The following is a 13,665-nucleotide window of genomic DNA, read 5'->3' as shown; positions in this document are numbered from 1 at the left end:
ACCCCCTTAAAAATCCTCCATATTCTTCTTTCTTCCATTTTCCCTCAAGAATCCCTGGAAGCCACAGACACTTTATTCTCTCGATGGTTTTACATTTTCTAGAATGGATAGATCTCCCTTTTAGCTACATCTAATCTGTGTCATGCCACAGGGTGGCATTTTCAGCCCTCAGCTGTCACCTCCAGATGTGACCCATCTTCATCTTCTCATAGTTCATTCTTTTTGTGGATTCTTGGGATGTTTGGTGACATAAGGAGAGACAGTGTGGGCATGATTTACCATGGAGAAGGGTCATCTCCTTCTTCTGAGAATAGCTTCTGATTTTCATTAATAGCCATCAAGAAATAATGAGATAATATTAAGTCAGGAAAAGACATGAATTGTCATTAGACAAACCTAAGTTCAGATCCTGGTTGCCATACTGCATGCAGCATAGTACCTTGTCAAGTGTGGGTGCTCTGGGCATCCAGCACATCTGAGGTATTTTATCTGAGGTTAAACTAACTGAAAGTTGACTAACTACATTTTTTAAAACTGATATTTTTTATCACTATGATTTTACCTTCTATTACAGAGGTGGAAGGGAGAGGGAAAAAGGGTCAGTAGGACGGGAAATAAGGAAGAGTAATAGAGGGGGCAAATACAACCAAATACATTATATTCATGTATGAAATGTCATAATGAAACCCCATAGCTTTTTGGTATGGAACCAGGATTTTTAACTTGGGTTCACACTTGCTGTTAGGTGCCTTACCACTTGAGCCACTCCTCCAAACCCTGAAACCCATTATTTTGTGCAATTTAATATAGGCTAATAAAAACTGATTTTTTGGCAGTTTTGAAGATGGAACCTAGGGACTTGTACATGTGAAGCAAGTGCTCTATCACTGAGCTGCATTACCAGCTCTAAAAGTGATTTCCTATTGTGCTAAAAATGTACATAAAATTTACCATTTAATCAACTTTTGAGGCATAAGGAAGAAGGTTAGCAGGGAATGAGGGGTTGATCAAAGAGGAAACATTTGGAGGTAGATAGAAGGAATAGATTTTGAGATCTATTATAGAGCAGGGGGAATAATTCTGTCATCAATTGTATATTATATGGTTCAAAATCAGCAAGAGAGCAATATTTAAATCTTTCCATAAAAGAGGGTGGGTCATAGTCAGTGGTAGAATGCTTTCCTTGCATACATAGACCCTGGGCTTCAGCCCAGCACTTCAAATAACACCTTGAAATTTAAAAAGTAAGCCAGGTACATGTGGCTCACACCTGCAAATCTAACTACTTGGGAGACTGAGATCAGAGGATATGAGCCCATGTCTTCTTCCTTCCATCTCCCTCTGTCTGTTAGTTATGTTGTATAGACTCTGACATGCCTCATGGGGGCTGGAAACAAAACATTTTCATTTCTGTCACTTTCCTTAGAACAACACAGTCTGTTGCATCTGAATCCCCCAAGAATAACCCCAGAGGAAGAATCGGACTGATGTAAATTAAGATAAAATTGCTCCTGGTCCAAGGACTAATATCCATAGGAAGCAATGGATAAAACATCCAGTAAAGAGTTCATTTCACTAGGGGAAACAAAGTAGAGGAAAACTGCAAGGTATAATTTTTGGAGTGAACTCTTGAATTAGGCACTTCCATACTTTCATCCTGAGCAACATTTTTTGGCAGTGGTAAGGTTTGAACTCAGGGCTTTTTGCCTGTTAGGCAGGTGCTTAACTGCTTCAGCCACAACTCCATCCCTCCAGCAATATTCTTAGCCTTTGTATAAGCCAATATTCTCAATACGTACGCCAACAAAACTCAAGATAGAGATGAAAATAATGGTACCATCTTCCTAATTTGATGAGAGCATTGTTAAAGGTGGGAAATAAATTAATGCTACCTGATTAATGAGATAACCTTTACAACCCACTAGCTGACCTCTCCCTGTTGAACCTCACTGCAGGCACAGCCTCCATGCAAGGAGCCAATCACTCAGCAGTGACTGAGTTCGTCTTTATTGGCTTTTCCACCTTTCCCCATCTTCAGCTGATGTTCTTCCTGCTGTTTCTCCTGATGTATCTGTTCACACTGTTGGGCAACCTGCTCATCATGGCCACCATCTGGAGTGAGCAAAGCCTCCACACACCCATGTACCTCTTCCTGTGTGCCCTGTCCATCTCTGAGATCTTCTACACCTTGGCCATCATCCCGCGCATGCTGTCCGACCTGCTGTTCACCCACCACTCCATCTCCTTCCTGGCCTGTGCCTGCCAGATGTTCTTTTCCTTCACATTTGGCTACACCCACTCCTTCCTACTCACTGCAATGGGCTATGACCGCTATGTGGCCATCTGTCAACCACTGCACTACAATGTGCTCATGAGCCCCCATGGCTGTGCCTGTCTGGTGTCCTGGTCCTGGGTTGGTGGCTCCATGATGGGGACTGTGGTCACAACAGCCATATTCAACCTCACCTTCTGTGGCCCCAATGAGATCCACCATTTTGGCTGTCACGTGACACCTCTGTTGAACTTGGCCTGTGGAAAAAATGTGCTGGTGGTGGGCAAGGGTGTGGGCCTGGTGTGTATCTCAGTCATGCTGGGTTGCCTCCTCCTCATCCTCCTCTCCTATGCCTTCATTGTGACTTCCCTCTTGAGGATCCCATCAGCTGAAGGGTGGCACAAAGCCTTCTCCACCTGTGCGTCCCACCTCACAGTGGTGATCGTGCACTATGGCTTTGCTTCAGTCATCTACCTCAAAACCAAGGGGCCTCAGTCCCTGGAAGGAGACACTTTGATGGGCATCACCTACACAGTCCTCACACCCTTCCTCAGTCCCATCACCTTCAGTCTCAGAAACAAGGAACTAAAGACCACCATGAAGAAGACTTTGCTGAGCAAACTCTACCCAGAAAAAATATAATACCTAAGAATCACTAAATTGAGTAAACAAATACTGTTAGAGAAAACATTCCATCATCACATACTCATGTTTATTTTTCTATGTCTTTCCAATTGAGAAAAAACTTTCTAAATAAATTTTAAGGGTGTCCGCCAGGGTACTCAATATAGGGACTTACTTGGGATAGAATGATGCATGTTTGAGATACACAGAGAAAACCAAATTCAACTATTTCTACCTGCTACAGTATATTTAGTCAGAACCAAACATTTAATCTCTTCTCGGTCTGCCCAAACCCAGTGTCATCTAATATTTCCAACAACACAAACGCATTATGCAAGGAGAAATTGAAGGCTTTTTGCTGTACCTTTACCTGGCAGCACCAGGTAGGTATATCTCAGATTTTTAAATTTACCAAAGATTTCTTCAGATCACTGCAGCAGAGCAAAAAACACCCTAAATTTTAGCCACTGCCCAGTCCTATGCAATAGAAATTAGAAAGAGCAATAGGCAGATTTCTAGGCAAATAGTTGAGTAAACTTTGATGTTTCAAGTGTGAATCATGGACAATTGTAGACAAACAGAGATGTGTACATGGTAAATTAAGAGGAAAAGTCCCATTGAGAGACATTGTGCACATGGGGAACCAAGAAAATCTCTGCTGTAGTAGGACTGAAACATGAGCCCCAAATAAAAATTTCTTCCTTTAACTTGTTTTTGTCTTAGGTATTTTCTCACAGGAATGCAAAGCCACCACTCTTCACTATTAAAGACTGCAGTAACTGAGCGATTAATAGTCAGATCATGAGGAAGGAGGACAGGGTTTAAGGGTCCTGTAGGTACTCTGAAAATTGACAGGCTTTGTACAGTAGTGGCAGAAATCACAATCTCTTTAATATACAAGACAAGGACAAACTGGATCTAGTTACAGCACACATTATAATTCCTTCTAGTCCATCAGAATAAAGGACACATTGAAATGGGGTAGATATAATGTGAACACCTTGAGAAGTCACAAACATCTTGTGCATGTAAGAACAGCATATTTCCTTATAAAGAAAAAGAAAACACCATATGGAATGGATGGGTATATTTAAATGTATGAATATTAATGGTCAGGCTTCAAAATGTCAAAATAGAAATTGATTGCCTGCAGTTGGCTTCTGGAAATCAATGACATAGAAAAGGAAACTTGCTTGATTAAAGAGGCTAAGGAGAAGAACAAAGTAAACCAAGTGAATGCCCTAGCTAGTGGCACCTAGCACTGTGGTGGTGAAAGGGAATTCCTCCCCTGGAGGAGTTAAAGTTGACAGAGAAAGAATCACAGCATAGTAAAGAAGACTGCACATTGCATAAAAAGAAGGAATCAATAGGCGATCTGGAGTTTGCACAATGAGGTAGCTCTGGAGAACAAGCTTATTAAAGTTCAGAGGAAACTCTGACTGCTATAGCCAAGAGCCATCTGGAGAAATGTCCTATTGTTCGGGAATGAACTGCCCTGGGGATCACCAAACCCAGCAGAATCACACTGCAGGGTTCCTACGTACACCCAACCTTTCTGCACTTACTGAGATGCATGGCCATGTGAACCATTTGTGGCTATTGGGGAGTGTCTCTGACACAAGCATCCATACAGTTTTAGGCTTCATGGGCTGTGAGAGAAATGGAGTTCAGTACAGCCGATCAGCAACACTGCCCTGTGTATTGGATGCCGTGCCAGATGTGTATTATTTCTCAAAGGAGTGGGATCTGGAGATCTGCTAGGATGGAGACTAGGTAATCATTTGCTCCCCACAGGGCTCCCATCCAATACCAATTGGTGCTTCAGTTGCTCTCCATACCCTTGCTGAATTCCAGCAATGCACTGTGGTTTGGACTTTGGTAATATTCCTAAGCACACAGTCTGAAAAGGTTCAGGGTACATTTACACCTGCCTGGAATGTCCACCTTCTGTCAAACCTTGGTTGGCAAGAAGTGTGCCCTATAAGCTGACATATGCCACAGCTGAATATGCAACCTAAAAGACTCCAGAGAGAAAAATCCTTGGGTTTCACCAGCATATTCCTAACATGTTCAGAGAGAAAGGTGACTTGCAGTCTACAGCCTGCTGTAGCTCATTTGGTGGAATCTGAGACTAATTAGAAGTACTTGCATGAGTGACTGACAATCTCCCTGGCAGATTCCAACCTTAGAAGACCTGGGAAGAACTGTTACCACCCAGAGGAACTGTGGCTAGATAATTTTTTCCTATCTATTCTTTTATCTTTATTAGTGATTTCTCATAGTTTTTCTATTATCTTTTTTTTATTTGTTAGTAAAGCAGGGTACTTTTAAGATTGAAAGTATAAAGTGAGAGAAGATCCCCCAGAGGTGGGAGGGATTCCAAGAGAGGCTGCCCCCTTGATTTTATCTTATTTCAATGTTTTTTTTCTATAACTGGACTTTTCCCCCTCTCTGTCATTTTCCCTTCTTGCATTTTATCCCCTTTTATTATTTCTATTTTTAAAACATTTTTCCTATGCATTCTACTTTGTTTTTTGTCTATTGTACTCTTCAGTGTTTCTTCTCTCACCCACCCCCTTCCTGGTCCTGGGGATCAAACTGAGGGCTTTTTGCCCATTAGGCTGGTGCTCTGCCTAACAGATATTCAACCAGCTCAAATGAGAGTAATTTACCCCAAGGGCAGTCACAACCCAGTCTCATTGGTAGTCTGGTGTATGCTTTAAACTAAGGGAAATCCTAGCTACTTGGGAGGCAGAGATTGGAAAAATCTGGCCTCAAAGCCAGCCTGGACAAAATCATTGCAAGAACCTCATTTCAACCAATGACAACATGGGTGCTACCCACCTGTCATCCAAGCTTTATGGGGAATCACAAAAAGGAAGGTTACAAGAGCAGGTCATCCTGGGGATAAAGCAAAAGTCTACCTCAAAAATAGCCAGTGCAAAAGGGTTGGGGCATGGGTCAAGTGGAAGAGCGCTTCCTAGGAGGCATTACTGGAGTCTGCATTGGGAAGAGATGCCAGATGCATATTTTTTCTCAAAGGAGTGGGAGGCTCTGAGTTCATCCTCAAGTACTGCCCCAAACCAGCAACACAACACTAAAAACCCATGGGGATGTAACACCTAGCTGTATCAGAACTTTCAGCACAACTGGAGCAGCACATATCAGAATCACATCCAAGTAAAATACTGAAATGAGCATTGCCCATGGAATATATACCATCTAATAGGGGTTTCCATGCCTATTGTAGGACTTAGCTCAGAGCATGTTCCCCACATATTCTCTGTTCTATATCACCCAATCCTAAATTACCAGAGGGACTCCACTCTTGGGAGACAGGAGAACATGAATTTCCCAGGCATTCACGTAGAATGTGTTTTGTCACAATTCACTAATCACAGCTGAGAAGCCACAGGGAGATTATACAATAAAGTCCAACTGGAATTAAAAGAACACTAGAAAACAAACCAATCCTCCAATACACATAAGAGAATGAGGGATATTTATCCCAACAGAGAGCAATGTATATGCAGCAGTCATATACAAAAATATGGCACCTTTTAAATATTGTAATTCTTAAGAATGAATTCCAAGCTCATTGAAATGGATGAAGTGCCAGATAAGAATTCAAAAGATACTTTTTAAAGATTAATGAATTCTAGGAGAATGCAGATAAATAATGGAAACCATGATATATATGAATCAGAAATTCTAGAAGGAAATAGAGATTTTGAGAAAGAACCAAACAGAAGTCTTGGAAAACAAAAACTGATCAGTCAAATAAAACTTCAGTTCAAAGCCACAGCAATAGACTAGGTCAAGAAAAACAAAGAAGCCAGGTGCCAGTGGCTCACACCTCTAATCCTAGCTATTGAGGAGGCAGGGATCAGGAGGATTTTGGTTCTAAGCCAGCCAGGGAAAATAGTTCATGAGATCCTATCTTGAAAAAAGCCATCACAAACAAGGGGCTGGTGCAGTGGCTCAATGTGTAGGCCCTGAGTTCAAGTCCCAGTGCTTCAAAAAAAATTTTTAAAAGGAGCATAGAATATCAAAGAAAAAAGAGAAGTCTGATGAACTATCACAGTCAGACCATGACAAAGAAAAAATGGAAGAAACAATGAACGTAACATACTGGATATCTTTGACGCCATTCAAAGACCACAGTTGCATGCAATCATAATATATGACAGAGAAGAGTTATAAGATAAAGAAACAAATCCTATCCAATGAAATAATAGATGACATTTCCCTAAATCTTCATGAGATTACAGATTTTGTTGTTTCAGATTATTGATTGAATGATTGCTGGTACTGGAGTTTGAACTCAGGGCCTCAAAATTGCTAGGCAGACCCTCTACTACTTTGAGACAGTACATCAGACCTCCCCAAATCTTGGGAAAGATTTGGACATCTGGGGAAAGTAGTCATTTAGAACCCCAAAGAAGTGACGTCAGGGAAATTTTCCCTGTCCCAGGAGCTGATGCTTCCCCTTCTCTCACACCTGTTCTCCCCCACCTACTTTTATTTGTGGTACTGGGGCTTGAACTTGGGGCCTTTACCTTGAAGCACTCCACATCCCGATTTTTGTGATTTTTTTGAGACGGTCTTGCAACTATTTGCCTGTGCTGGCTTGGAACCGCAATTCTCCTGATCTCTGCCTTCTGAATAGCTAGGATACAGGCATGGACCACAGGCACTTGGCACTTCTACCATTTGTGAGATAGGGTCTTGAGAACTATTTGCTCAGGGATGCCTTAGAATTGCAATCCTCCTGGTCTCTGCCTACTGAGTAGCTAGGATTATAAGGTGTTAGCCAAGTACAGGTTTGTGTTTATGCTTTTTTGAGGTTTTTTTTCTCTTTTTTTTTCTCAGTACTGAGGTTTGAATTCTAAGCTTTGCACTTGCAATACAGATGTTCTACTGCTCTGGTTATTTTGGAGATGGGATCTCTCAAACTAATTGTCTGGGCTTGCCTCAAAGGTTATCCTCCCAAACTCAGCCTCCCAAATAGCTAGGATTACAGGCATGAGCCATCAGTTACAGGCTTCCTACTCCTTTCATAGAGGTATTCATCCCAATAACGGATATCAGGATGTGCAAGTTGGCGGCACAGTGATGTTAAGTATAGCACTACTCACAGCAAGAAAGAAACAGAAGCAAGTACAGTGACTTTGACATGAGGGAGGACCCAATTCACTGCAGAAGTGGGAAGGAATTATCAATTATACCACATGGCTGGTATATGTTATGAGCTAAATTGTACCCCCCTGCCCCTCACCTGAGAAATTCACGTTGGTTTTTTAACACACTGTTTTAGCGGCTACATGAAGCAGAGGAGAAAGGGATTAAGGCTCCTTTATTTTTTCCTTTGCTGTTTTTTGGCTGCCCACCAAAGACGGGTTGTTGCTGTCATGCCCAGTCAGAATGATTAAGAATATAAATGCATGCCATTAAATGACTGCCTTCCAAAGCTCATACAGCCTTTTAGGAAAAACTTAGATTTTTTTTCTCTAGGGAAAGTATAGGACAGTATGGTTGAGTGACATGAAATTTCTCTAGTACTGAGAATATGAAAATAGTTTCATATCCTTTTCTGTGTAACCTTCACTCCTTGTGAAAAAACTTCCTGGAATACTGTTGATCTGCAATTCTTCAATAATGTCTGGAAGGGCAGTGCAGCTGATTGGTCCATGGGGTACTTGGGACAGGTAAGTAAGAGCTGTAGCAACATACAGATTCATTCTGAGTAGTGTTACATGAAAAGCAATGTAAGTTCTGAGACTCTGGATGTAAGCCAGCTTGCCAGTGGTAGGAAAGGTAGGCATATTCTGTTGGAGTCTATACTGTGGGCCATGGAATTGATGAAGCCTCAAGACAGATCCCAGAGGAGACCTCATATTTGAACATGGACCTTGGTCCCAATGTATACACTTTAATTTTTGTTGTGGAAGGTATGTTTGAGATAGGGTCTTACAGTTTTTACCCTCTGGCTTCACACCACAATCCTGAACTCAGACTCTGCAGAAGCAAGGATGCCAGGTGTGAGCCACAGGTGCCTGGCCTCTGCAAATACTTAATTACCCTGACAGGAGCCAGGGTCAATGTGATGAGAAGGCATTTCAAAGGAAGAGAGTGTCAGTACTGTAATGGTTACTGTTTGACGAATACAGCATTAAGACAAATACTAAAGCAGGGGTTGTGGCAGATCCATAATCCAGAGGCATGGTCCTATTCTGCTATTGCCCATCAATAATTCATTTCTTCATCTCAGTAACTGTGGGCAAAGACATGAATGAAAAGAGACAGAGGCTGATGACCAAGTAAGGGAATGAATGATTCAAGACCTGAATCATGTGTACTTACCATGAGTTGAGTAACATATCCTGTTTTGTCTCCTCCTTCCTGCTCTTATGTTCAGTGTTTTAAGAGTCAGTGGCTGTTAAGGATATGACTTTGACCCTCACCCTATAGAGTTTTTAGTATGTAAGTATGTGGTTATTTCTTAACTTTTAATAAAAATTCGGTTCTTTCAATAAATGCCTGCACCCTTGGCCCTTGCATCGCAATTTCAGCAGCTCTTGAATCATCATACTGGTTTGACAGCTTTCTGTCCTGCCCATTTGCGGCAACACACCTCAGGATCTGATTATGCAACCAAATGACACATCTACAATGATAAATACATGGAAACAATGGAACTATGGTTTCCATGTTTATGTAGGACTATTTCCAGGCATTCCACGAGTGATATTAGCATGCCACAAATAGAGCTCTACAGGAAAAATCACTTTATCGCTGTGTCGAGATCAGGTGGGTCTGGAACAAGTGATAGAGTTCTTGCTTAATTAGTATGAGCTGAAATTCCAAGCAAACTGCTATACAATGACAGTGTAGAACTGAGAGTGTGACAAAAGAGTAGTCTTTGACCAAAGCTGATGTGGAGCCAGGGGTCTGCTATCAGCACACTCAGTAAGCTGATGTAGGAGGATGACTTGTTTCAGGTACCTGAGCTACATGGTATGTTTTATAATACCCTGGCTTTCGTAGCAAGTTCCTGTCACAAAAACCAATGGAAAATGCCATTGGTGTGTCAGACCTATGATCCTAGCTACAGAGGAGGCAGAAATCAGGACAATCATGGTTGAAGTGTTGTGGAGGGAAATAATTCAGGACAACCCATCTTGGAGATACCCAACAGCAAACAGGGCTGGTGGTGTGGATCAACAGGAAGAACACCTGCCTAGCAAGCATGAGACCCTGATGGCAAACCCAAGAGCCAACAATATGAAAAATAAATCAATGAATACATAAGAGGCAAATAAGAAAACATGGGCCATGTTCTAGACTTAGCCTCACTCGAGATATTCTCTACTCTGTATGACAAATGGTGTTAGCACCACCTCAATTTCACATAGTATCCCATGCAGGTGCTTCACATGGGGACATGTTTTGAAACAGAAAATTTGTGAATTTAGGATGAAAGAAAAATGGAAAAGAGGACACAAAAATCTGGGTTTCATACCGCAGGTGTGTAGATAAAACTCGCCACAACTTTAAGTTGTTCACCAAAAATCAATCTAAAGGTCAACACATATCATTTTTCATAAAGAACCTTACAGCAAATTCTAAAGGCATCTGAATGTGTCTGTGTGTATGAAATTAGAATAGACTCCTCCCAATTGTAAGAATAGGAGTAGCCATCATTATCTGATATGAATGTATACTATTAAAGTATAATATTGAAATAATCAACACCAAGAAATGACAGAACATGCAATTTTCATAGAATGAATGTGAATGTATGTTTCCTACGGTTTACCATGTGAAAAATAACATTAAATTTGTCCTGACCATTTCAGACAACACACAGGATGACCTCAGTATGGGGACAGAAGCATTTATAAGTACAGAGACATTTAAGAAAGACAGATCCCTTCAGAGGTGTAAGGCTCAGTCGTCCAGCAACTACTTTCTGTGTTGAACTGGGGTTTGAACAGACCAGGGCAGCAGTGGGCACCTGATGAAAGTCAACAAGGAAGCCCTGGGCCAGAACTAAATGGCCAGATGATCCAAATGTTCAGATCAGGTGCCAGTGTCAAGGAGACAAAAAAGCGAAGGAAAGAAAAAAACACACAGAGACAACAAAAAGGGCTCAAGAGATTCTTCTCTGCCTTCCACTAATGTGAAATATGTGCACAAACAGAAAAATATTCACACCCTTTGAAAAAGGAAAAAGGATGCAATACTGTCTGTTAGAACTGTGCCTGAGCAATGAATCGTTGATAATGCTGCAGAAAGGCGAATTCGGTGCTGTGGGATATGGGCTGGGATGAGGATGTTTCAGGATTGATGGTTAGGCCAAAGAGGCGCTGGATTAGGAGGTGACGGTGGTTGTATTTAAGACTGCTTTTCACTTACTTGGAAAGTTGGGGACAAAAGCGTGGACCCACAGGAGGAAGGCAGCCTGGGGTGGGCATGGACCACACATCCTCCCATGTCCACATGCCCGCTCATCTCCCCGTCATCCACAAGTAGGGACAGCGTTAGGCCCGCGCCCTGTCCTGACAGCCCCTCCCCCAGCCAGAAGGCGCTAAAGGTCGCGTCCCCAACCGCCAAGGCCAGAGGCGACCCCGGTCCAGCTGCCCTCCAGGACTCACCGACGCGGAGTGGGGAGACGCCAACCGCTTGCTACAAACTGCCGCCCTTCTCCTTCAGGACGCTGACCTGCGCCCCATGTCCTTGGTTTTAGCGTGCCGGGCAACCTCCATGTAATTTGCTTGAGCCTGACAAGTCACCTGAACGTCCTCAACAGAGGACACAGCCTAGAGACAAGTCCCAGTTGTTCTCTGACAGCGACTGTCAGTTTAAAACCCGCCCCAGATCGCTTAAGCCCGCCCCTTGGCCTCTGGTTCTGTGTCCGATTGGGCAGTCTACATGCCGTGCCTCCAATCGGCAGAACTCGACGCTCTGAGTGACATATGATCGCACCAATCCATAGCTGCATAGCTGAGGGCGGTAACCATGACGAGGTCTAGACGGCATCTTCTGGAGGGTGGACCCGGCTTCATCATAGAACAGGTGTAGTCACCATACTGAAGATGACAGAGGATTAGGAATCATAGCAAGAGGACAGGAGATGTTAAGAGCTGAAGTGGGAACCTTACAGAAATTCGCTTGGATTTTCTGACACATAGTGTTGGTGGCTAAGTGAAAAGGGCGTCCTAGGAGCAGTACTCCTGGATGAAGTCCCCTTTAATTCTGGTTTTAGCTGCTGGTAAAAGACTGGCTGTTAGACAAACGTGCAGACAGCGCTACCGACGAAATCCCAGCATCCCCATCAGCGCCTCAGAGGCAGCGCAAACCACCGTCCTGCCTGGCGGCACCAAGTGGCCCAACCTGCCTGGCGCTAACCTGCTACAGGACGCCATCCCTAGGCTGCAAGTCTAGTTGTCACAATGGTTACCATGGCCACCTCTCTGACGCCAGCTCAGCGTCAAGAAGCGTTCCTGTCGCCATTTCGCTATTTGCTTCCTCACGCAGATCCGGACCGATTCAGTTCAATTGTCTGAGAAATAATTTTGTGCTGTTCACTGACAGTCCTCAGAAGCTCATTCAGCCTTTTCGGAGACACGTAGAACTTTCAGTGCAGGAAGGATATGTAAATCTAGACATGACATCAACTTTCTCCACTTTGAAAGCCTGCACGCCTCTAGGAGATTCCATGTCAGCCAGGTGCCTGTGGCTCCCGCCTGGAATCCTAGCTACTCAGGAGGCAGAGATCAGGAGAATCGGGTACGACTGCAGCCCAGGCAAGTAGTTCTTCAGACCCCATCTGGAAAGAACCCATCACAAAAATAGGACGGTCCAGTGGCTAAAGGGGTGGGCCTTGAGTTCAAGCCCAAGTACCCCAAGTAACCAAAGAACCAAGGAAACAAACAAAGGAAATAATATTTCCAATTGAAATATTTCTCCTCTCTTGGACTATGAACAGGAATGAGGCCACAACTCAACAAATGTGTGAAAGAGTTTGACAGCATTTTGGATAAACCATCACTTCTTTGTGGAAAATATTTGTAAATATTGCATAAGTTCTGAAACAGCAGTGCAACTGGCTGGTGCATGGCGTCCTTGGGACAGGTAAGTAACATAGGTAAAGTAAGAGCAGTAGCGACACGCACATTCCTTCTGATTCATGTAAAGTGAAACCAAATGTCACATCTGAGATTCTGGATTTGTGCAAGTAGCAAGTGAGTAGTGAAGGTAGGCAGATTTTGTTGGAATCTGGACTGTGTGTCCTTCAAGGGGTTCATCCCAAGGGCAGAGTCCATAAGAGTCCCAGTCCTTGAACTTGGGTTTTGGTCCCACCCTGATACTCTCTCATTGCTGCTTGTGGAGATCTTCTGCACCATCTCTCCTTCTCACAGATGCAGAGATCATGGTTGTTGAGGTGGTGTACCTGCTGTTGTGCAAGAACATTGGCATATCAAGTGATCATAAGGTGATATGCAGGGAGCTCTGCCAAACAGTGTTCATCAGTCAGCCGGGAGGCATCAGAAACCCTGCCTGGTTGTGCCCAAAGGCACGTGGCTATGCTCAAAAACCAGTCAGCACTTTCAGTAATATATAATTCTCAGAATAATTATAATTATAAAGAATGTTTGCAAGGAGTTAGTGCATTAGAGAGTCACTGATCAGTTACCCCTATGATGTTGGGGAATCATGTAGGCACCGTCTTTCCAACATGGTACACAATTTCAATCGTTGAAAGA

At 43.0% G+C, this 13,665-nt stretch overlaps 1 protein-coding gene across 1 annotated transcript; it reads left to right on the top strand.

Moving 5' to 3' along the window:
- Positions 1–1,966: 1,966 nt before the first annotated feature.
- On the top strand, positions 1,967–2,914 carry LOC141416656 (olfactory receptor 10H1-like). The gene has a single exon (XM_074053803.1). It carries the CDS (start codon positions 1,967–1,969, stop codon positions 2,912–2,914), a length of 948 nt encoding a protein of 315 aa, XP_073909904.1.
- Positions 2,915–13,665: the final 10,751 nt, after the last annotated feature.

The sequence above is a fragment of the Castor canadensis genome, chromosome 14 (genome assembly GCF_047511655.1).
Source record: "Castor canadensis chromosome 14, mCasCan1.hap1v2, whole genome shotgun sequence".
Taxonomy (NCBI): Eukaryota; Metazoa; Chordata; class Mammalia; order Rodentia; family Castoridae; genus Castor; species Castor canadensis.
The sequence above is the reverse complement of the archived record's forward strand: the minus strand, read 5'-3'. Positions and strand labels throughout refer to the sequence as shown.

Bases quoted from the DNA above. Each gene is read 5' to 3' on its own strand.
- LOC141416656 (XM_074053803.1), top strand. From the start codon at position 1,967: ATGCAAGGAGCCAATCACTCAGCAGTGACTGAGTTCGTCTTTATTGGC.